Genomic DNA, 26,044 nt, shown 5'->3' with positions numbered 1-26,044 from the left:
GTGGGACTAGGGAGTCAGTCTGGGAGGCTGGGAAGTTAATCTAGTGGGACTAGGGAGTCAGTCTGGGAGGCTGGGAAGTTAATCTAGTGGGACTAGGGAGACAGTCTGGGAGGCTGGGTGGCTAGTGGGACTAGGAAGATCAGTCTGGGAGGCTGGGAGGCTAGTGGGACTAGGAGAACTAATTGATTGCTTATTGATGGCTAATGTGTTTATCTGACTATATGATTGATTATTTGTGCATATTTGTGTTTGTGTTACAAACACTATGGATTCATCCGGCACAGGAAGGTCGGACACTACTGACCCTATACACATTGTATCAGACGACCGGGAGTCATCAGAGCGAGAGGTGTACACTTCGAACACCACCAGTACAGACGACGACGATTTCCACCCGTATGCACTACCCGATGACGTGGTTGAGCCCGCTGATGGCCCCATCGCTGGGGATTTGCCGCTTGTGGAGATCCCTGCTCCCATACCCCTTGCCATGTACCCTGTTATCGATATGCCTCTAGACGTAGTCGTTGACGACGAAATCGATTTGCTTGACGAGGAGCCACTGGAGGATGACGTTGAGGGAGGGGCCCTTATAGCTACCGATGATCTCTTGCTTCTCGCAGATGCTCCTGCTGAGGAGTCACCTGCCCATTCACCTGTCCCAGACTCTTTCGAGTCTGTGGCATCGGCACCATCACACACGCAGGGCGCGCATCACTACTCACATGATTCAGACCCCAATAGGGCGTCATCTGCTGCACCTGCCCCTGCCCCGAGTTTTGCTATTGATCACGACATTGATGAGGATTCCGACCCCGTCATCCCACCTGGTTTCGATCCAGACCAGGACATTAAGTTTATACACCTAGATCAGCCCATGGAGGACCCAGTTGATCCTGTTGACCCTGCGTTTGCTGACCTCGCAGATTTCGAGATGGAGTTTGACGACCCGGAGCCTGTTGTGGCCCCCGAGCCAGAAGTTGCTCCAGACCCCGTGTTCGAGCATGACCCTCTTCATGCTGATGTACCCGTTGTTGATCCCTTGATTGCTGATGTACCTATCGATGATCACCCTATTGTTGCTCCACTATTGGAGGATGAGCATGCTGTTGATGCTCAGGTTGATGCCCCTCGCATTGCTGATATACCCGCTGATCCTGTTGTTGTTGCTCCTTTTCCTGACCCGGTGCCTCTAGAGCCCGACCATGCACTCTTTGCGACTCATGTCAACCCTCATTATGCGTACACCCGGAATGGGTGGATAGAGGACGATGATGATTTTCCACCTTTTGTGGTACCAGTCACACCTGTTCCAGCACCTGCTTCAGCTCCTTTTGATGCACCCTTGTTTCCCACCTACACTGCTGATGCTCACCGCACAGATCTGCCCATCACATTTCTCCAGGAGATCCCTCCGCCACATCCTGGAGAGGGCTCTTCTCGTCAGCCTTTCGGCCATGCACCTTTTCTGACTGGAGGAGATCAGTTTGCACCGCAGATCCCTCACCATACTGTTGTTCCCCCTGTTTCACCGTTTACTGTGCCACCTTTTACTCCAGCTAGTGAGCCTTTTCTTTGGACATCACCACCCATCATGCCACCATCGGATCCCTATCATCCTTTTCACATGGGTTATTCTGTAGAGGACATTCTCAGGTCATTTATGATCCAACAGGAGGCACTTACGCGTCACATACAGGAGCTCGAGAGAGCACAGCGACCCCCATGCCAGTGCCCTCCTCACCCTGCGATATCACATCCCCCTCGACCTTTATCTCTAGACTCTGCTGCACGTTTTTGGACTCAGGAGCAGCAGATAGCTTTCTTGTTGCGTTCTCACCGAGCCATGGAGGAGGATTGGCTTCACATGCGCTGTTTATTCTATTCTCATTTTCCCCCTCCTCCACCGCCATCAGCGTAGGGCTATTTTGTACAGCATGGGTGGAGTTTTGTTGAGAAGACGATGATTGCACAGACTGCACAGCTTTTGGAGACTACATATTGATCATGACTTTTGTTGTTAGGTATATGGGATATTGTTGACATTGATTTGATATTTTGGACTGGGGTGATGTAGCCCTTAGTCGTTGATGTTTTATGTTACAGTTATGTACTTGTAAACATTACTTTGTGGTCTCGATTTATGGCAATGCAATCGCAGTATTCTCATCACATGTGATGTTTGATTGATTATTTATGTTCTATAACATGAGATGTTATGTGATTGATTTATTTATAACATGGGATGTTATGTGATTGGTTTATTTTAACATGAGATGTTATGTATTACTACTATCGTTATATACGTACACTTTACAATTACCTGACCAACGTGAACACATCTTTTAGAAGATGCCACCGAGACGTCAGACACGCATGCCTACCAACGAGGCAGAACTTCAGCAGGTCATCGTTGCCGCCATTGCGCAATACGCAGCCTCTCAAGGAGGAACTAGCGGAAGTAATTCTGGCAATACCGGCAACAACAACCCGCCTCATGGTAATACTAAGTCATTAAGGCATACCATGATACATTGGATATCTCTAGCAAGTCTGCTAATGCCATTCATATATTGTAACGTATGTGCATGGTGCACCTACAAGCAGTTCCTAGACTGCAAACCTGTAAACTTTGATGGCACCGGAGGTGCTGTTGCTTTTGTTCGTTGGGCCGAAAAGATAGAGTCAGTTCTCCGCATGAGCAAATACGCTCCAGACCAGCAAGTTACCTACATTTCTAGGTTATTCTTGGACGGAGCCCTGTCATGGTGGAACTTACAAGTTCAAACTCTTGGTGAAGCCACAGCCTACGCAATGACATGGACTGAGCTGAAAGAGCTCATGCGAAGAAAGTATTGCTCTCGCGCTGAAATTTAAAGGTTGGAAACTGAGTTTTGGCATTTGAAGATGGAAGGTCCGAAAATCGCAGAGTATGTTCAAAGGTTTCACGATCTGTCACATGTGGTACCTTATATGGTCACACCAGAATTCAAGCGGATTGAGCGCTTCATTTGGGGTTTAGCTCCTCAAATCATAAGTATGGTGACTTCTTCAAAGCCGGCAACAATTACTGAGGCAATTGATCTGAGCGTGGCTCTCACGGAGGAGGCTATCCGCCTAAACAAGTTTTCTGATGTTGAGCCAAAGAAGAAGGAGACTCACGTTGAGTCATCCGGGGGTAACAAACGAAAGTTCTCGAATTTCAAACAAGGCACAAGCAGTGATGGTAGGAAAGGAGAACCAAGCGCACCAGTCCAAGCTACAACTGGTTCTGGGAGGAAAGGAAAGGGATATATGGGTACCCATCCCAAGTGCAACACCTGCCAGCGTCACCATTCTGGCCGGTGTGGTTCAAAAGTATGTGAAGCATGTGGGAACGCTGGCCACTCGAAGGATTCATGTTGGGCCACTGTTGGCCGAGGAGGCCAAGGAGGATTTGGGAACAGAAATAATAATCGTGGTGGTATTGGGAATCGCCCACAGGGGAACAATGGAGGAAATGGGAATCGAGGAAACAATGTGAATCAAGCTGGTAATGTGAATCGAAACCAAAACAACAATCAAGCTGGGAATGGAGGTGGAAACGGGCAAAGACCAGGTTGCTTTAACTGTGGTGACATTGGGCATTATAAGAGGAACTGCCCAGAATTGAATCAAGCCCGTGGGAGGGTTTTCAATATCGAAGCAAGGGAAGCGCGCCATGATCCCAATGTTGTTACTGGTACGTTCCCTGTAAACCAACGCTTTGCATCCGTTCTATTTGATACCGGTGCCGATTATAGCTTCGTATCGTTAGAGTTTAAGAATATGCTTGGGTTAGCCGCTAGTAAATTAAATATCCCCTACTCAATCAAATTGGCTAATGGAAAGTTAGTAGAAGCTAATGAAGTGGTCAGAGGTTGTGCAATCGAGTTGGGAGAGCGTGAGTTTGCTTTGGATCTGCTACCAGTCCAGCTGGGGAGCTTCGACGTGGTAGTAGGAATGGATTGGTTATCAAGTAACAAGGCTGAGATCGTTTGTCACGAAAAGGTCGTTCGCATCCCAGCCGAGGATGGCGAAACAATTGTGGTTCATGGAGAAAAGCGGGATACGCCCTTAAGAATTATCAGTTGCCTGAAAGCGCAAAAGTGTTTACAAAAGGGATGTGCTGCTTTCCTGGCACACATCATGGATAAGAAGGCTGCTGAGCCGAAAATCGAAGACATCCCTATCGTGAGGGAATATCCGGAAGTCTTCCCAGAGGACTTGCCGGGGTTGCCACCCCAAAGGCAAGTGGAATTTCACATCGACTTTGTTCCAGGCGCCGCACCTGTAGCTAGGGCACCTTATAGACTTGCACCATCAGAGATGCAGGAATTGTCGACACAACTTCAAGAGTTGTTAGACAAGGGATTTATCAGACCAAGCTTCTCACCTTGGGGAGCTCCGGTCCTGTTTGTCAAGAAGAAAGACGGTAGTTTCCGTATGTGCATTGACTACCGGGAGTTGAATAAGCTAACGATCAAGAATAGATACCCTCTGCCAAGAATCGATGATTTATTCGATCAGCTCCATGGTTCAAGCTTTTACTCTAAGATTGACTTACGATCTGGGTACCATCAGCTAAGGATACAAGAGGAGAGTATCCCGAAGACAGCCTTTAGAACTCGCTATGGACACTACGAGTTCCTAGTTATGCCGTTTGGGTTAACAAACTACAGTTTTCATGGATCTAATGAATAGAGTTTGTAAGCCGTACTTGGATAAGTTCGTGATTGTGTTTATTGACGACATTTTGATTTATTCAAAGACAAAGGCAGAGCACGAACAGCATCTAAGAGCTATTTTGGAGCTGCTGAAAAAGGAACGGTTGTATGCCAAATTCTCTAAGTGCGAGTTTTGGCTACGTGAAGTCCAATTCCTTGGACATGTGGTAAATGGAGATGGGATTCATGTGGACCCCACCAAGATCGAAGCGATCAAGAATTGGGAAACCCCAAAGACGCCAACCGAGATGCGACAATTCTTGGGTTTGGCTGGCTACTATCGAAGGTTCATTGAGGATTTTTCGAAGATCGCTCAACCATTGACGCTCCTCACACAAAAAGATAAGAGGTTTGATTGGGGAATCAAACAGGAAGAAGCGTTCCAGCTATTGAAAGATAAGCTTTGTAATGTGCCAATCTTAGCACTACCGGAAGGTACTGACGATTTTGTGGTATACTGTGACACCTCGCGTCAAGGATTGGGTTGCGTGTTGATGCAATGCCAGAAAGTTATTGCTTACGCATCATGCCAGCTGAAGGTACATGAAAAGAATTATACCACACATGATTTGGAACTTGGCGCAGTGATATTTGCATTAAAGATCTGGAGACACTACTTATATGGTACGAAATGTACAATCTTCACAGATCATAAAAGTCTGCAGCACATATTCGACCAGAAAGAGCTGAATATGAGACAAAGACGATGGGTCGAGTTGCTGAACGATTACGACTGCGAGATCAAGTACCATCCAGGGAAGGCGAGTGTGGTCACCGATGCCCTAATTCGAAAAGAAAGGATCAAGCCCATAAGGGTTAGGGCTTTGGAAATGATTATCCAAACCGATCTTTCCTTGCGCATTCGCGCCGCGCAGAAAGAAGCGCTTAAGGAAAGAAACCTTGAAGAAGAATATCTCCGTGGGATGGAGAAGCAATTAGTGCCAAACGAGGAAGGAACATTATGTTTTATGAAACGGATTTGGGTTCCTCTGTTTGGAGGTTTGAGAAAAGTTATTTTTGATGAAGCTCACAAATCGCGGTGCTCTATCCATCCAGGAGCGAATAAGATGTACCAAGATCTTAAGGATTGCTATTGGTGGCCTAGGATGAAAGGCGACATTGTTGTTTATGTGAGCAAGTGTTTAACGTGTGCTAAGGTGAAAGCGGAATACCAGAAGCCTTCGGGACTTCTCCAACAACCTGAGATTCCCAAGTGGAAACGGGAACAAATTTCAATGGATTTTATAACAAAGTTGCCAAGAACGCCAAGAGATCATGACACTATTTGGGTAATAGTGGACCGATTAACGAAATCTGCACACTTCTTACCTATCAGGGAGAAAGATAACACAAGCAAGTTGGCGGAAATTTACATGAGAGAAATTGTTACACGCCATGGAGTGCCTCTCTCAATCATCTCTGATAGAGACGGAAGGTTCGTGTCAAGGATTTGGCAATCCTTCCAAGAAGCTTTTGGTTCACAATTGAATCTGAGCACTGCGTTTCACCCTCAGACCGACGGACAAAGCGAACGAACGATACAAACATTGGAGGATATGCTGAGAGCATGTGTTATGGATTTGGGCGGTAGCTGGGATAAACACTTGCCATTGGTCGAATTTTCATACAACAACAGCTACCACACCAGTATTGGTGCCGCGCCATTTGAAGCTCTATATGGCCGTAAGTGCAGATCATTGCTCTGTTGGTCTAATGCCGGTGACAGACAATTGGTTGGTCCTGATGTGGTCCAGGAAACCACAGATAAGATTGCACAGATCCGAGATCGCATCAAAGCGGCTCGCGATCGTCAGAAATGTTATGCGGACCGAAGAAGGAAACCTCTAGAGTTCGAGGTAGGTGATATGGTATTGTTAAAGGTATCACCCTGAAGGGTGTGGCACGATTCGGGAAGCGCGGAAAGTTGAACCCGCGGTATAAAGGTCCATTCAAGATTCTAGAAAGAATTGGGTTAGTAGCGTACAAGTTGGACTTACCTGCTGAACTGAATGGTGTTCACGATACATTTCATGTATCAAATTTAAAGAAAAGTCCAACTCAAGATACCGTTGTAATTCCCACCGACGAGATTCATGTTGATGACACGCTCCATTTTGTGGAAGAACCTGTTGAAGTCACAGATTGGAAAGTGAACAAAACCCGCCGGAGCAGTGTCAAGCTCGTCAAGGTACGATGGAATGCAAGACATGGTCCTGAATACACCTGGGAGCGGGAGGACCGAATGAAAGAAAAGTACCCCCACTTATTTCCCAAGAATCCTGCAACTAGAAGCAGAACTTAAAATTTCGGGACGAAATTTTTCTAACGGGGGGAGAATGTGACAACCCTCACCAAACCAGGTATCCGTACGAATTAATTACTATTTAATTACTGCTCAATTACTGTCGCGGCCCCCGACCCACCCTGGACGGAGTCGGGCCCGCGATGCAGATTTCAGTGTGGTACCCGTGGTATCTAATGGCAGCGGAAGTCTTTTTATTACAGGATCTTTTAACCGTAAAAATATGCTCGTTTTAATATATTACACAAAGTTTTTAGGGATAAAATCCCATCATTTACAATCAGTTGATTTCACACAGAAATCATTATTTTCCAAAACATGTTTTATTTATTTATTCACAATGAGCCACTTCTCCGAGCTTGTAGTGCTTTACTGCACTTTTCCTGGATCACACAGATCACCTGAAACATGTTTGAAAAAGGTTTTGTCAGCGGGGAAATACTGAGTGAATCATTCTGTTTTCTAAAACGACCCGTTAGTTATAAATCACAGTATTAAGAGCGATTACAATGTTTCTATCAACCAATTATCAAGAATAGGTATTTGTCACTCGACCGGATCTGTGACTGTGGTCATACCACTATTGGGTCCTGTTGCCCCAAATAGTGACGGTTAACTCACACAGAGTAATAATCACTCACATAGAGTAATATTCACTCACATAGAGTGATAATAATAGTAATGTGCACAATACCCCACATACCAGCTGTAATTTGGTGATTACAAAGACTTAATCCCTGTAATTATAACCTTGAAAATAATTTGAGGTATTGTAATACTTTTTAAAAAGAAGAATGACTCACATTGCAGATTAACGAGCAATAGATATAAGCCTACTGATTATCCTTGATTAAACCTAATTTAACACAATGCACACACACAGGTTAGTAACTAATACAGCAATTACGTCAATTCACGAGATTAAACCTTCACAACGATTAATCAGTGCAATACTCAATAATTCAATCGGATTCACAACGAATAACAGAGCATAGTCCGAATTCGAACAGCACTCTAATATTCAAGTCGAAATCACGACGAATAATCAAAGTACAAGCTCACTTGAGCAGCACCTGGACTATCGTTGGATAGTTATAATCGATCGGACGTTGAATCGTAATAGCGATCGAGTTATTACCCTGATTGCGGCAGCGATTCGTGATTTGTGTGTGTTGTGAACGATTTCTGCTATAACTCAGCGTATACGGTGAGTTTTTTCATCGTTCAAGTGCCAAATTTCAAGTCCCAGACTCCTCGATTTATACCCGAAATTTGACACCGTCGCGTAGCGCGAGGGGTACCCCTATGGGCGTCGCGCTACGCGAGGGGTCACCCTACTTCGTAGGGTAGCCCTTCGTGCATGTAGGCTGGATGAGTCGACCGTTTCCTAAAAATCAATTTTGACAGATAGTTATGAGGATAATCGTAACTAGGGTTTTGCCCCCTCCCCCCCCCCCCCCCCCCCCCCGAGTTTTAGGGGCCCTGATCCTGATTCTGATTGTTCTGGAAATTTTAGGGTTAGTGCAGAATCACTTGGGTGTCTCAGTTAGGGTTTCCTTAATAGCTAATTACCATCCTAATTATGGATTTTAGTGACAGTTGTTACATCCTCCCCACCTTAAGAAAAATCTCGTCCTCGAGATTTATTGGAATAAATGAGGATATTTGCGCTTCATTTCTGATTCCAGCTCCCAAGTGTATTCTGGTCCTCTTCTTGAATTCCATTTGACTTTGACCAACACCAGTCGTTTGTGTTTGAGAAACTTGACTTTTCTATCTTCGATCTGTAGTGGTTTCTCTATAAACTTTAATTTTTCGTTCACCTCTACATCTTGAAGAGGTACTACCAGGGACTCATCTGATAAACATTTCTTTAGATTGGATACATGAAATACATCATGTACTCCAGATAATTCTTCTGGTAGTTGTAAACGATAAGCAACTGGTCCTATTCGTTGGCTTATTGGAAATGGTCCTACGTATCTGGGACTCAACTTTCCTTTCTTACTGAATCGTACTACTCCTTTCCAAGGAGAATCTTTTAAAAGTACCTTATCTCCTACTTGGAATTCAAGCGGCTTGCGACGATTGTCTGCATAGCTTTTCTGACGATCTCGAGCTGTTTTCAGTCTTTCCTTGATCTGAGTTATCTTGTCAGTAGTTTCTTGTACAATCTCAGGACCTGATAATTGACTTTCTCCGATTTCTGCCCAACATACTGGAGTTCTGCACTTACGTCCATACAGTGCTTCGAATGGTGCAGCTTCGATACTTGAATGATAACTATTGTTATAGGAGAATTCAATTAATGGCAAATGGCTATCCCAATTACCACCAAAGTCAATTACACATGCTCGGAGCATGTCTTCTAGCGTTTGTATTGTCCTTTCACTCTGTCCGTTTGTTTGTGGATGATAAGCAGTACTTAGATTTAGTCGAGTTCCCATTGCTTTCTGAAAAACTTGTCCAGAAATGAGATATAAAACGACTATCTCTATCCAATACAATGGAGAGTGGGACTCCATGTAGGGATACTACTTCGTCCACGTACAGTTGTGCTAACCTTTCCATGCTAAAGGTTTCTTTCATTGGTAGGAAATGAGCTGACTTGGTTAATCGGTCTACAATTACCCAAATTGCATCATTACCTCTTTTGGTTTTGGGTAACTTTGTAACAAAATCCATTGTTATGAGTTCCCATTTCCATACAGGCATTTCTAATTGTTGAAGTAATCCTGAAGGTTTCTGGTGTTCTGCCTTAACTTGTGAACAAGTTAAACATTTGGATACGTATTCGGCTATATCCTTTTTCATTCCTATCCACCAGAAATTATTCCTTAAATCTTGATACATCTTATTGTTTCTTGAGTGCATAGTATACCTAGATTTATGAGCTTCTTCTATAATCTTATTTCTTAGCTCTCCTTGCTTAGGTACCCAAATTCGTTTCTTATGGAATTTCCAAATTCCATCATTTCCTTGTCCTAATTCTTTTAGGTAACCTTTCATTCCTTCAGCCTCGTCTTGGATTGCTGTTTTCTGAACTTCTTTAATTTGTGCCATTAAATCTATTTGTAGATTTAATCTCAGAGCACGGACTCGTTTCTGTTTCTCATGGTACTTACGACTTAAGGCATCTGCCACTACATTTGCCTTTCCTTCGTGATATTGAATATCACAGTCGTAATCACTTAGCATCTCCATCCATCTTCTTTGCCTCATGTTTAATTCTTTTTGCCCAAATATATATCTTAAACTTTTATGATCTGTATAAACAGTAAACTTACTTCCATACAGATAATGTCTCCATATCTTAAGGGCAAAGATTATGGCTCCTAATTCTAGATCATGAGTCGTATAATTTTCTTCGTGCTTTTTCAATTGTCTAGAAGCATACGCAATTACCTTCTTGCGTTGCATTAACACACATCCATAGCCAAATTTTGAAGCATCACAATATATTTCAAAATCTTCTGTTCCTTCGGGTAAAGCTAAGATTGGTGCATTCGTCAACCTATGCTTTAAAATCTTAAAGGCTTCTTCTTGTCTAGGTCCCCATTCAAACTTAGCAGCTTTACAGGTTAACTTAGTTAATGGTACGGCTATCTTAGAAAAATCTTTGATAAATCGTCTATAGTATCCAGCTAAGCCTAGAAAACTTCTTATCTCCATTGCTGTTTGTGGGACTTTCCATTTTGTAATTGCTTCTATCTTAGCAGGATCTACATGGATACCTTTGTGATTTACCACATGACCAAAGAATTGTACTTCTTGTAGCCAAAATTCACATTTTGAGAATTTGGCATAAAGCCTTTCTTTTCTTAACAAAGTTAAGAGAACGTGTAAATGCTCACAATGTTCCTTTTGGCTTTTGGAGTAAATAAGTATATCGTCGATGAAAACGATCACAAATTTATCCAAGTATGGTTTACAGATTCGATTCATCATGTCCATGAATGCTGCTGGGGCATTCGTTAATCCAAAGGGCATGACTGTAAACTCATAATGACCATACCTAGTTCTGAAAGCAGTTTTAGGTATGTCTTCTTCTTGTACTTTCAACTGATGGTATCCGGATCTTAAATCTATCTTTGAGAAATACCTAGCTCCTTGCAATTGATCAAAAAGATCATCAATCCTAGGTAGTGGGTATCGATTCTTAATCGTAACCTTATTTAATTCTCTATAATCGATACACATTCTCATCGATCCATCTTTCTTTTTCACAAACAGTACCGGTGCACCCCAAGGGGATGAACTCGGTTGTATGAATCCTTTGCTTAATAATTCATCTAATTGCTTTTTCAATTCTAGCATTTCGGTAGGTGCTAATCTATATGGTGCTTTGGCTATTGGTGCAGTACCTGGAATTAAATGAATTCTAAACTCTACTTCTCTATCAGGTGGTAATCCAGGTAATTCTTCTGGAAAAACGTCTGGGTATTCTGAGACTACGGGGATGTCCTGGAGTTCCTTATCTTTAGTGTTAATGATTGCGGAAATCATATACACCATTTCCTGTTTTCTCGAATAACTAGCCAATTTCATTACTGAGATAAATTTCAGTGGCTTTCGAGGTTTATCTCCAGTAATTAAAATTACTTTTCCTGTAGGGGTTTGAATTTCTACTGCATTTTTATCACATAGGATTCGTGCATGGTTGGCTATTAACCAATCCATTCCTAACACTACATCGAATCCTGCTAAATTCATTGGTAACAAATTTGCAGAAAACTTATGGCCTAATAGTTCTATTTTTCCTCCTTGCCAGATTTTATCTATGTTCACAGAATTTCCTTCTGCGGTTTCAACTGTGAAAATTTGCCTAAGAGTGGTTAAAGGTAACTTAAGATCTTGACAAAATGAAGTATTAATAAAACTTTGGTTCGCACCAGAGTCAAATAATACTTTTGCAAATACGTCATGTACTAGGAACGTACCAGCTATCACATCTGGAATGAGTTCGGCCTCTTGAGTGGTTAGCTGGAATGCACGAGCATTTTTCTTGGTTGTTCCTTCCGTGGGTTTGGCTTGGTTAACTACAGGTTTAGCTAACTTAGGACATTCAAATTGAAAGTGTCCCCTTTCTCTGCAATTATAACAAACTCTGGTTTTCTTTCTGCAGTCTTCTTCCCGGTGTCCTTTCATTTTGCAAAAATTGCAAACCATGTTGCATTGTCCATAATGCTTCTTTTTGCAAATTTTGCAGAAAGGAGATGATGAGGATTGCCCTGTTCCTCTTTTCTTGGTATTACCCGCACGAAATCCTTGGGTAATCTTCTGAGCTAATTCCTTCTTCCGGTCTTCTTCTCTTGTGCGCACCAACTCATCTGTTAGGGTATTAGCTAATTCTACAGCATCGTCAATAGAACGAGGTCTCGCAGCTTTAATGATGTTTCGGATTTCACTAATTAACCCCCAGATGTAACGAGAGATAAGTACCGGTTTTGGCGAAGCCAGTGATGGCACTACCCTTGCGTATTCAAAGAATGTCGAAGTATAGCCCCGACAATCTACTCCTGTCATGCGGTGACTAAGGAATTTATTTGCCATCTGTTCTTTCTCGTATTCGGGACAGAATTTTCTTTCTACCAAACTCTTAAATTCTTCCCAACCTATGGCGTATGCTATCCTTCTTCCTTTTGCCTGGAGGACCGTGTTCCACCATTCTAATGCTCCTTCTTTGAACAGATTTGATGCATACATCACTTGATCCTCTTCGGCACATTTGCTTATTGCAATTACTGCTTCGGTTTTCTCTAACCAACGCAGTGTTGCAGTTGCCCCTTCGTTACTTATCAATGACAAAATTCACATAGATAAACACATAGATTATTACAACATACAAGCATAACCAAAATTGTCGATTTCTCGACTTTTACTTTGTTATGGTATATTGTATATGCATCCATACACACCGTATTTTACAGAGTTTTATTGCCCATTTTACAGAATTTTAAGTTACTATTATACAATACGGCTTTCTGTGGTTTAACTGATTGTTCTAGTAACGATGCTCCCTCTCATCGTACTTCCAGGTTAGATGCTCCCCTATTTCCCTGATCCTATTACCTGTACCTATCAGTTCTTCACCGAACTGACGGAGTTCAGCTAGGTTTTCATTACTCATGGGAGGATTCGGGAGTGGTTCTGGGTTAAATTGTGGAAGAAAGCTATAAGGACTGTTGACTATGTTTTGGAATTGCCAGTCATTGGTCCACCATTCCTCCATTTGGCCTAATGGTCTGGTATGAACTAGTGGGTCTGGAATAGCTGGTCTTAGGTTTAGTGGGAATTGAACTGTAGCCGGGTAAGAGAAGAGATTATCGTTGATAGGCTCTAAAACATCACAATTTTCCAGTAGGCGATCTATTTCGTCTTGGAACGTGATTTCCTCAGATTGTTTAGAGCTTTCGCCAATCTCTATTCCCTTTTGTTTCAGTTCTATTCCTATTTCCTTTTTAGGTGGTTTTGAACTTTCTCCAGTTTCTATTTCCTTTCCCTTGCTCACACTCACAGGATTTTCTATTTTAGGGAGTTTCCTAGTGGCAGGTTTCCTACGGCGTACTTTCCTCCACCCTACGTATCTTCTCTTCTTTTTCGGTTTGGCTTTTTCCAGCGGTGGAGTTTGGAATTCCACAGGTTCTTCTATGTCAGCAATGTAACCAGTAAAGTCGTGAGAGACTTCGATAGGCACTGGATATAAGTTGAGATTCTGGAATGCTTCCGACATCTCATTCATGCTGCATAGTATATATGCAAAATGCAATGTTAAAACTTTGGAACAAAGTTTAACAAACAAACACTGAAGTTTTATTGCATATTACTTTTTATACAGAAATAACTGAAATAAACACACTGGGATTTTATTTATTTACGGGATTGTGATTTCTCTTACTAGACCCAACTTATCGGATATTTAGAGATTAGCATTTTCTGCTACAGTAGCTAGCATATAGAGATTTGCCCATTTCCCGTCTATTTTATCTTCCCAAGGTGCACTATTACCCAATTCTTGAATTTCTGGGTTAAACCTAACTCTCTTGGTTCGGGGTTTCTTTTTCTCCTGACTCTTTTTAAGTATCGAATCCCTTTTCTCTGGGGAAAGAGGATTTTCATAATTTGCCTTGCGGACAAAGATTCCTTCTTCTAAATTTACTGGGTTTTTAGAAGAAGATGCCACATCTAGTTTGTGGTAGATAGCAGACAGGTTTTGTTTACCCATACTGTATCTAACAAATAATCAGTTAATACAACATATAATCACCGAATAACAACTAGTAAAATTAAGCATTTGAACAAAATACTTAATTTAGGCTTAATCGGTGGCTCGATCAGTGGCTCGATCAGTGGCTCAATTTAATTATTAGCTCTGATACCACCTTTCTGTCGCAGCCCCCGACCCACCCTGGACGGATTCGGGCCCGCAATGCAGATTTCAGTGTGGTACCCGTGGTATCTAATGGCAGCGGAAGTCTTTTTATTACAGGATCTTTTAACCGTAAAAATATGCTCGTTTTAATATATTACACAAAGTTTTTAGGGATAAAATCCCATCATTTACAATCAGTTGATTTCACACAGAAATCATTATTTTCCAAAACATGTTTTATTTATTTATTCACAATGAGCCACTTCTCCGAGCTTGTAGTGCTTTACTGCACTTTTCCTGGATCACACAGATCACCTGAAACATGTTTGAAAAAGGTTTTGTCAGCGGGGAAATACTGAGTGAATCATTCTATTTTCTAAAACGACCCGTTAGTTATAAATCACAGTATTAAGAGCGATTACAATGTTTCTATCAACCAATTATCAAGAATAGGTATTTGTCACTCGACCGGATCTGTGACTGTGGTCATACCACTATTGGGTCCTGTTGCCCCAAATAGTGACGGTTAACTCACACAGAGTAATAATCACTCACATAGAGTAATATTCACTCACATAGAGTGATAATAATAGTAATGTGCACAATACCCCACATACCAGCTGTAATTTGGTGATTACAAAGACTTAATCCCTGTAATTATAACCTTGAAAATAATTTGAGGTATTGTAATACTTTTTAAAAAGAAGAATGACTCACATTGCAGATTAACGAGCAATAGATATAAGCCTACTGATTATCCTTGATTAAACCTAATTTAACACAATGCACACACACAGGTTAGTAACTAATACAGCAATTACGTCAATTCACGAGATTAAACCTTCACAACGATTAATCAGTGCAATACTCGATAATTCAATCGGATTCACAACGAATAACAGAGCATAGTCTGAATTCGAACAGCACTCTAATATTCAAGTCGAAATCACGACGAATAATCAAAGTACAAGCTCACTTGAGCAGCACCTGGACTATCGTTGGATAGTTATAATCGATCGGACGTTGAATCGTAATAGCGATCGAGTTATTACCCTGATTGCGGCAGCGATTCGTGATTTGTGTGTGTTGTGAACGATTTCTGCTATAACTCAGCGTATACAGTGAGTTTTTTCATCGTTCAAGTGCCAAATTTCAAGTCCCAGACTCCTCTATTTATACCCGAAATTTGACACCGTCGCGTAGCGAGAGGGGTACCCCTATGGGCGTCGCGCTACGCGAGGGGTCACCCTACTTCGTAGGGTAGCCCTTCGTGCATGTAGGCTGGATGAGTCGACCGTTTCCTAAAATTCAATTTTGACAGATAGTTATGAGGATAATCGTAACTAGGGTTTTGCCCCCCCCCCCCCCCCCCCCCCCCCCCGAGTTTTAGGGGCCCTGATCCTGATTCTGATTGTTCTGGAAATTTTAGGGTTAGTGCAGAATCACTTGGGTGTCTCAATTAGGGTTTCCTTAATAGCTAATTACCATCCTAATTATGGATTTTAGTGACAGTTGTTACAATTACTGTGCTTGCTTGAAATTGTGGATAAACTGCTACTTGGGTACTGATACATACACATACTTGCATCATACTTTCTCAACTGTCACTCTATTATTTACATACAGAACATTAGTGCCAAACATGATGCACAAAAGCACAGTAGCACAATGAACGGATAACCCAGTAAACGTGCTGACATAGCCAGCACCAGGCAGACACTGCCTCTAAGGCCTGTATGAGCCGGGAATAGTTACTACACTAGTAGAGAGTGTAGGGATATGAGGGTTGTAGAACTGCGTCACTAGGAGATAATTATAGTGACCGGATGTGCCTAAAACATGATTTAAACCCGAATCCTGCACTTTAATATAAAATTCAGCTTTTTAGCAAACTAGTAAAGTGCAAAAACATGGGAAAATAATACTAGACACTTTCCAAAGTGTCGGGAATTCTTTGTGTCACTAAAAAAAATAATAAAGACACATTAAAGCTTTAATAAGCACTTTAACGGATCAGTATCCGACCAAACAACCGGACTATACCCGGAACATAAAAATATTGTCACTGACACTGTTTTTCTTTTTCTGAGCTAGTTAGGGTCCCCGAATACCCTAACACCCGTTATAATTTACAACACACTAGTAACTAATTTCAAACCTCTAACTAACTAACTAATACTTAACTTATTAGTTGAAATCGAACCGGTTACCCCCCCCCCTATAGTAACCGATCGGTCACCACCAAGGGGACACACATTGTCCTTGATGGATTATTTTAATCTTGGTGCTTAATATCTTGAAAACATGTTGTTTAGTGGATAAAGACTTAACATGGTCTATAAAAATAACCACATGACACTTACATTCACTCATTACCACACTAAACACAAAATCACTTCTCTCTCCCTCCTTGCTCCTCATGGCCAAGAACCAAGCTCCCCCTCCAACCAATTTTCGATTTTGATAAAGCTATTCCAAGCATCCACAAGTGTGAAGGATCGCGTACGAGGAAGCCCGGTGCTTGCGGATTGTCGAGGACCTCCCTACGTTGCTTTTAACCACCCGTTTTTCGACTAGTTTCTTCCCTAGCCTCGAGCTAGTAGTAAGTGACTCTAAACACCTTCTTGATCTATTCTAAAGTGGTTAATATGAACTTTGTCGGTTGAAAATCATGAACATACAAGATCACCTACAAAAAGTCTACTAAAATGATGAACTTGTTGGATAAAAGCAATGTAATGGTGTAAAACTTATAAAATTAGTTTTGTTATGATTATTTAGTGTTGTTTTATGCTAGAAGTAGTCCGGATCGTCATCTAACCCGGCTAAGCCATGTTCATGGAACATGACATAGTGTATGTTTAAGTATGAAAATGGTTAGATGAAGAACACTACTACATGTAAACATGAACTTGTGTAAAAACAATTTTTCTTATGAAATGGAGTTCCAAACTAGTAGATCTAAAGATCTACAAGTGGTATTTTCGAAGAACCAAGTGTCAAAAGAAATCATATTTTTAAAGCCGGATCTTTCCTAAACTAAAGGTGCTTTGTGAACAAACAAGTGTGTAGACACTTGTGTAACAAAAAGTTTTAACAAAGAATTATTTTTGTAAATTTTGACAAGAAGTTGTAAAAGTGTATCTTCTTTAAAAAACAAGATTCGCAAGAAATCGAGTTTATTTATAAAAAGATCTACTAAAAATATGGGGAAAATTACTACATATCTTACATAAACCACAAGTTCATGTGTTTTGCGATTTATATCTATGTTGACTAATTTGATGATGGAATATTGTTTGTTAATGTTGGGAACATTGTTGATTTGAAATTTTAAAAGAAAATGATAGCTTGAAAGTGTGGCCACCTCCAGTTACAGAGGAAACTCTGGCGAAATTTTTCCAAAAATCTAACACTTGTAAATATTTTTATCACAAGTGTTATGGATATATTTTTAACTTGTTTTCCCAAATAACTTTCGCCACGATTTTTATTACAAAACTTTCAAAAGTCGGAGGTGTGATTTTCACAAAATAAAACTTGATAAATATATATTTAGTATATATTTTACGTAACAACACTTGTGAGATTTTTATGATTATTTTGTGAACTACGTAAATATTATTTTTAGGGTAAAAATAATATTACCGAATGTTAACGACTCCAAAATAATTCTAACGCCTTCACAATAAATATTTAAGTTACACCGGTATTATTAATATCACCCGATCTTTATCCGTAACTTACGTATTTTCAGAAAATACTCTTAAACGCGTATTTTGACAAAAGTATTATTTTGGAAAATTATATGGAATAAAATATAATATTTTTGGGAAAAAATTATTTATATTTTGGAGATAAGGTTTAAAATATATTTTAAGTGAGACTTAATAATATATTTCGAAATTTTACGAACGCACATGTATTAAAACCCTCATCCTTGGGAAGGAACGTATTTACCAAATAACTACGAAGTGTAAACACGAAATAGTTGCCTAACTATTTCCCAAAGACGTTAAACCTTAAACTAAAGCACGGTCGTCCGTCTAATAGAAGTTAGTACGTGTAGGTCATCGCACAGCAGATTTTCTGGGAGATACTTTTTAGAGACGCACTTCGGTGAGTTCATGTCCCCCTTTTCTCTTAACTGATTTCAGTTTTCTAAACTGCGGGGGTGAAATACATGTTACTATGTTTACGAGTACTTTACACATGGTATGAATAGCGTAAGGAGGGTTACTACTTAGATCATGTGAGTGGGTAGGCGTGAACTGAAGGCCATTAATCCTCAGAGTAGGACCGAGGGACAGTAGCGGTAGATCTATCTGGGTGTAGCGAGCCCAGACCCAGGCCCAGCAGAACGGACCTCGAGGTGACTTTGTGCCCAACGCAAAATCCGCTAGGTTTGAGTCTTCCTACTGCACATCACACATATCAATGGCCTTGCAAACAATTGGTGATCTCTTTATTTCCTTATTTGCTACATACCAGGTTTTTTATACATACAAAGGTTTTACTTACTCACTACACATGAACTCGCTCAACATTTTTGTTGATTTTTCCAACTTACATGTATTTCAGGGAACTTAGGATTCTGGCACGGTATGCTACGCTGCGTTAGAGTATGGGATCATCCACGTTTAGGGATTGCGACTTTTACCTGGACGAGTCGCAAGTCTTAAACAGCGTTTATTTTAAGTTTGTGGTTGTGTCTTTCAAACAATGTTTTATGTTGTTAGTTTGTAATTTCCGTTGCATGTGTCAACGCCTTAAGACAATGTTATGTTACTTTTGTTTTAAACCTTAAATCAATGGATGATCTGCATGGTTTTACTTTCATATAGCTTTGTTATGATTAAGCTATGGTATTAAGAAGTCACACCAAAATAAACCCACGCTTCCGCAAAGCCAGGGTGTAACACGTGCTCCTCTTTTGTTCGCGAATAAATGAGAATATCATCGATAAATACAATCACGAATTTATAGAGATATGGTTTCCAGACGCGATTCATTAGGTCCATAAACACAGCTGGTGCATTTGTCAATCCAAATGGCATCACAAGGAACTCGTAATGCCCATATCGCGTCCTGAACGCAGCCTTTGGTATGCTCTCTTCTTGGATCCTTAACTGATGATATCCGGATTGAAGGTCGATCTTGGAGTAGTAACTCGATCCTTGCAACTGATCGAAAAGTCGTAAATCCTCGGTAGTGGGTACCGATTCTTGACAGTGAGCTTATTCAGTTCTCTATAATCGATACACATCCGCAGTGTTCCATCCTTCTTCTTCATGAACAAAACCGGAGCTCCACAAGGTGAGAAGCTCGGCCTAATGAATCCTTTATCCAACAACTCCTGGAGTTGTGTAGATAATTCTTGCATCTCGGATGGCGCAAGTCGATATGGTGCCTTGGCTACAGGAGCGGCTCCTGGAACCAAGTCAATATAGAATTCGACTTATCTTTGCGGAGGTAGTCATGGCAGATCTTCGGGAAAAACATTAGGGAATTCCTTCACCACAAGAATGTCTTCGAGTTTCGACTCCTCAACCTTCTTATCTACAACGTGCGCCAGGAATGCAACACATCCTTTCCTCAAGCACTTCTGCGCCTTCATACAATTGATGATGCGCAGAGGCGTGTCTCGTTTCTCTCCATGCACGATGAGAGTTTCATCATTCGCAAGAGGGATGCGAATGATTTCCTCGTGACAAATAACTTCAGCCTTATTCTTGTACAGAGAGTCCATTCCAACCACCACATCGAAGCTACCCAATTGAACAGGTAAGAGGTTGATACTAAAGCTTCGTTCACCAAGTTCTAATGTACAACCCCTAGTAACTTCGCTCGATTCAACAAGTTTACCATCTGCTAGTTCTATGGAATAAGGAATATCTAATCTACTTAGTTCTATTCCAAGCACACGTTTAAATTCCACAGATACGAAAATATAATCGGCACCAGTGTCAAATAGTATGGATGCAAAGTGATTGTTAACGAGAAACGTATTGGTGACCACGTTAGGGTCCTTGCATGCGTTCCTTGCTCCAATCATGAATGCTCGGGCCTGAGCGTTGTTCTCCTTTGGGCAATCTTTCTTGAAATGTTCCTTGCTACCACATCCGAAGCATCCTTGGTTTTGCCCATCTCCATTACCATTCTGATTACCGTTACCATTGCCATTTCCACCATTGTTTCCATTACCAGCACCGTTACGGTTTCCATTCCCGTTCCTATTACCATTCCCATTGCGGCCTCCAATACCTTTTCCCCAACAATCCTCGGTTCGGTGCCCCGACTTCCCGCAGTTCTCGCATCTCCCAACGCGACAGTTTCCCACGTGGTGAAAGTTACAGCGGTTACATTTGGGCGGCGTGCCCTGATACTTCTTAGCTCTCGTATCATTTGCAGCTGCGAAGGTTTTTGCCTCCATAGGCGGGTTAATATCACGCTTCCTGTTGTTCGAACCCTTGTTGTTACTGCGGGTCGCCTGATTCAGACTTGAATGTTTCCTTTTCTTGTCACTGGACGACTCAGCATGCCTCTCGGTCTTCTCAATTGGGTTCAGCGATAACTTCTTCATACGGATAGCATCTTCAGTAAGGCTGACAGCCAGAGTTACAGCCTGAGTGATCGTTTTAGGTTTAGCCGATGTTACCATGCTGCGAAACTCTGGAGCCAATCCCCATATGTAGCGCTCGACGCGCTTAAATTCGGGAGTCACCATGTAGGGGATTACTCTGGACAGATCATGGAACCTTTGAGTATAACCAGTAATGTCCGCACCTTCCATGGTCAAGTGCCAGAACTCAGTCTCCAACCTTTGGAGTTCAGCACGAGAGCAATACTTCTCTCTCATTATTTCCTTCAACTCGTCCCAAGTCATACCATACGCTGCATCATCTCCCAGGGTTTGGACTTGCAAATTCCACCAAGTCAAAGCCTCATCAATAAACAACCCAGTAACAAAAGTGACTTGCTGGTCTGCGGTACACTTGCTCATGCGGATAGTGGAATCAGTCTTCTCCGTCCAGCGCACAAAAGCCACTGCACCTCCAGTGTCGTCGTAGTTCAGTGGCTTGCAGTCGAGAAACTGCTTGAAGGTGCAGCCTTGAGTTGTGTTTCCTCCAGATGAATCTCCACGTCTATTACATCTAGTACCGCTTGGTCCTCCACTGTGCTTAGTGCGGTTCGCCTCGTACTGGGTGATAGCTTCGGAGATTCTTTCCTCCAGCAGGGAGTTCAGTTCTTCAGCAGTCCTCGGCAGTGGGGGAGGAGGAGGTTGATCACGAGCGTTCACAGCTCTCCTGGGTGCCATGTTCTGACAGAACACAACACAACAGGGTTAGACATTTGTTTGATGTCGTCATATGAGACAGTAGTAGTATATATACACAAGCATATACCCACATAAGTGACATCAAACAATCCGCCAAACATATAAATCAATTCATACAGCAACAAGCATGCATAAATAGATAAATACTGATGTGTCATAAGATATTTACCGAGCCTTCATACATATCATGACAACTTGTTACATCATTATTTGCGAAGTAAACAAAATGCATAAGGGTTACATCACCCCATAGTACAAGTTTAATATATGTAAAGGACAAAATAACTTTCTTCATATTGGCGGTTCTTGTCTTTATACCCTAAATCATTACTCCAATAGAGTATTTAATAGGTTGGGGGAGGGGTGGGGGTGTTCACATTTGACCTTCTCTTGTACTGAAGAAATCTCGTTTGATACGTGACAAGACTTGCTGTGGTTTCTGTGCACTGAATTCCATAATTATGTATGCATCCATAATTACGTAATTGCTTGCACAGTCCGCACAGTTCGTTTCATCATCGGGTCACTTCCTTCAGATAGGCCACCGCTTTCAGACGAAGCCACGAGTACCTGATATTCTATTCCTATTATATGTATATATTGTTTATTACACATAGTTGCAAGTAATTCTCAGTCAAAGACAAGTGCTACTCCAGTGCACCCTAAGTCTCGTAGTGTCCTTACTTGACTCTTTGAAAACAGTTTCAGGTAGTGGATGTCGCGGAAAGTTTTATGGAATGAAAACTTTTGAAAATTTGTTTTCGTGAGAGGATACTAAAGATTGTAGTCTAGACTCGAGAAGGAATCTTGGTTCACTACAATCGCAGCTCTGATACCAATCTGTCACACCCCTTTCTAAGGTGGAAGCACGAGGTGTGATCCTGAAAGGTTCTCATTGCATACGAATGGTAAGCGTACTACATGCTCATAAAATAACTCCAAATGCCATTAACAAAACATAAGTTAAGTATTTACATCACAAGATAGCATATTGTCTGAAAAGTTTACAACTTTATTTAGAGACGAACATAAGGTTTGATTCTTATATCCCACGTAAGATGGAATATAGTAACCAAATCCCACAAAAACAGGCATCGGAGTCTTGACATGACATGACTAAAACAAAAGCGACATCTTGGAACAAGAGTAAGACGCCGCGCACATCCACACTAGTTACCTGAAATACATGTGAGTTTTGGAAAAATCGTCAACATAATGTTGGTGTGAATTCATGCAGTTTTTGTATTGAATGTTTATATACTTGAATGAAAACATGGTATGTAATTCGAATAAAATAAGTATTTCTGCAAATGTAAGGAATACGAGATCGCTAATGGTTAGCTATGCCATTAAGATATGTCACGACATAGGAAGCCACCAAAACTAGGCATTTTTGTCGAGATCGACTGAGACACAAAAGCACTCATTGGTAGAAGTAGGCCAAGAGTGGGGTTGCCTGAAACCCATTAGATCTAACCCTTCTGTTCCGCGGTCTAAATGTATACGTTGATTAATGGTGCTTATGGTACCCTATTCGTCACGTGATCTATGTGTCATTCCTTAGCTTTGTGTAATCAACATACCATAACACATGTACTTTCCCCAAGTTTAGAAAACAAGTAAAAGTTTAAAAGTGGGGACATGAACTCACAACTTTGCATATCCTGCGTCGTAAACTTCACCGGTAGCGTCGTGGCTTATACGCGTTCTATTAACGTTAGTCACTAGACTTGTATCGCACAAGTACAAGTCACCATCTTTTATGTATATGTTCTTTGTTGTTAAAAATAATTTAAATTTTTAACTATGTACCTTACTTATCCCAAAAATAAATATAAGTATTTTGTATTTTTCACCAAAAATCAAGGCTTTGATTTTCATTACTTTCCGGAATTATATTTCTTAAAAATAATATATTTTTAAGACTTGTATGAAATATATATATATATATATATATATATATATATATATATATATATATATATATATATATATATATATTGTCATGCTATGAAATATATATGTGTTTATTCTTGTTATCCACCCGAGTTATATATTTTTGTCCAAAAATATATTTTAAGTTCATAACTTGTCCAAGTTAAATAATGTGTTAAGAAATATATTTTCATAAATATATTTTCTTGTATTTGTCCATGTGCTTCTTATGTATTCTCATGTATTTTGTATGTGTATTTTTGTATTCTTACTCCTTAGGAGTATTTAGTGTATTTTCAAGTCCTAATACACTACTACATATAATACACATAATATACACTTAGCACAAAATTTGGTGATTACTAAATATATATATTTTCCCAAAAAAAAAACATACATACTTTGTATTAATTTTAACTTGAAGAAATAATCATTTCTTAACTTGTAATTTCTTATGGTAAATATTTTTAAGTAAATTTTTTGAGGATAAGTTTCACCAAAACTTATATTTTTCTAAGTGTCAAAATTTTATAAAATTTTTAACATAGTTTCCCCTAAAAATGGAGATTTACCATGTTTTCAAAACATGTGTTTATTTTCTTTCCAATCATCAAAACAATTTTCAACAACAATCGTCAACAACATATACTAATTTCTTCATATGAAACATCATGGTGAACTTGATTCTTGTTAAACATGTGTAGTCTTTTAGATCTATACTTTACATAAGGTGATCTTTCCAAAATAAGTGTTCTTGTAAATTTTTAACCAACTTTTTATAACACTTTATTTTACTAACCAACTCATCCATGAGTTAAAAGTTGGTAAATCATGTCCTAAAAATCACTTTTTGTGTTTATTAGAAAGATCATAATTTTTAACATGATGTTTAACCATGGATCTTTCAAGATCCATGCTTAATATCTTTAGGTCTTTCAAAAACAAGCTTTATGTTATATTTTTAACAAACTTTCCATGAGTTTTAGTTTCAAAAATTAATTCTACACATACTTGATCACTTCAAGATTACAAGTTTATGCACAAAATTTATATTTCAAGTTCACATTATGCTTCATATGTTCACCTTCAAGTTTAACCATGGATCCTTCAAGATCCATGCTTAAACTTGGTGGATCCAAGCTTTAACAAACTTGATCTAATCATAAACACAAGAAACAACATCAACAACTTCATTACATACACTAAAATCTCATGTAATCACTTATTTTCTTCATAAGTATGTTAGATCTTCTTATTTTTAGCATTAAGAGTTAAGTTGTTTAGATGGTGAATCTTGTACATAACATAAACATGACTTAAATTAGTGATCAAGAAGCTTACTACTAGCTTTAATGGCTAGGGAAGTGGCACAAGAATGAAGGTGATGAACAAGGAAGAAAATGAGTGGTTAAAAGCTCCACGAAGAGGTCCTTCAAGTTCCGACACCTCAAGTCTTATTAGATGGTCTCCATACACCTTGTAATGACCTTGGAATGAATGTATGATGATCAAAAGTGAGGGGGTATGATGGTGGAGGTGAGGCCGAGAGTTAGAGGGGGAGAAGGGAAGAAGGAGGTGAAGTGAATGAGAATGTGATTTGTTTAAGATCTTATAAGATCTTTCAAATCTTTTCATGACATAATTCTAAGAATATTCTCCAACATAGTATCTAATAGAATCAAATGAAATCAAACAAGATCCCCATGGTGGGACCCTTGTCCACCGCCCAACTAAAGAGGGGGGGGGGGCAAAGTGTAAAATTTTGGAAGATGGAGGTTTAAAGTGCAAACTAGAAGGTTTAAGTTGGTATAAGTGTGTTTAGGTGTTTTTATGATTTTTAAGGTGTTCTAGCATCAATACTAGTTTAATATCATAAAAACATTACTTCTAGTCAAGTTTTGATGTCCCAGTTATTGTCCGGTTGTTCGGTTAGATACCGGTTCGTTAAAGTGCTAAATTATACCGTTTAGTGTCCTTTATGTACCCTTGTGTGACCGTTTCAATTCCCGACACTTTGTAAGTTATTTTGGACAATAAAACATAAATTATGCATGATATTTTAGGGTTAAAAAGCTGATTATAGCTTAATTATGGCTGATTTGTGCAAAATTCTGCATTTAAAGTGCGTTTCGGGTGCTTTTTAGTGCATCGTTTTGCTTCCGGAAAGTTTATACGTTAACCCTTGTATCCATACTTGGGTTTTAATGTGTTTTAGACGTTGGACCTACTCCTAGGCCCTAATTCCATTATCTGACTGCTTTCTGCAGGGCTACTGACACAGTGTGTCTTACCGGTGAGTTTACTAGTCTTTCTGACGCAACGCAAACAGTAATGCATAAAGCAATATTTGA

The 26,044-nt window shown here is 40.3% G+C and overlaps 1 protein-coding gene across 1 annotated transcript; it reads left to right on the top strand.

Annotated features, from left to right (window-relative positions):
• Positions 1–265: 265 nt before the first annotated feature.
• LOC110901124 (magnetosome-associated protein MamJ-like) lies at positions 266–1,921 on the top strand. The gene is made up of 2 exons (XM_022147973.1): positions 266–646; positions 707–1,921. Exons 1-2 carry the CDS (start codon positions 266–268, stop codon positions 1,919–1,921), a joined length of 1,596 nt encoding a protein of 531 aa, XP_022003665.1.
• Positions 1,922–26,044: the final 24,123 nt, after the last annotated feature.

The sequence above is a fragment of the Helianthus annuus genome, chromosome 13 (assembly GCF_002127325.2).
Source record: "Helianthus annuus cultivar XRQ/B chromosome 13, HanXRQr2.0-SUNRISE, whole genome shotgun sequence".
NCBI classification, from domain to species: Eukaryota; Viridiplantae; Streptophyta; class Magnoliopsida; order Asterales; family Asteraceae; genus Helianthus; species Helianthus annuus.
Note: the sequence above shows the minus strand (reverse complement) of the source record. Positions and strands in the feature narration are given on the sequence as shown.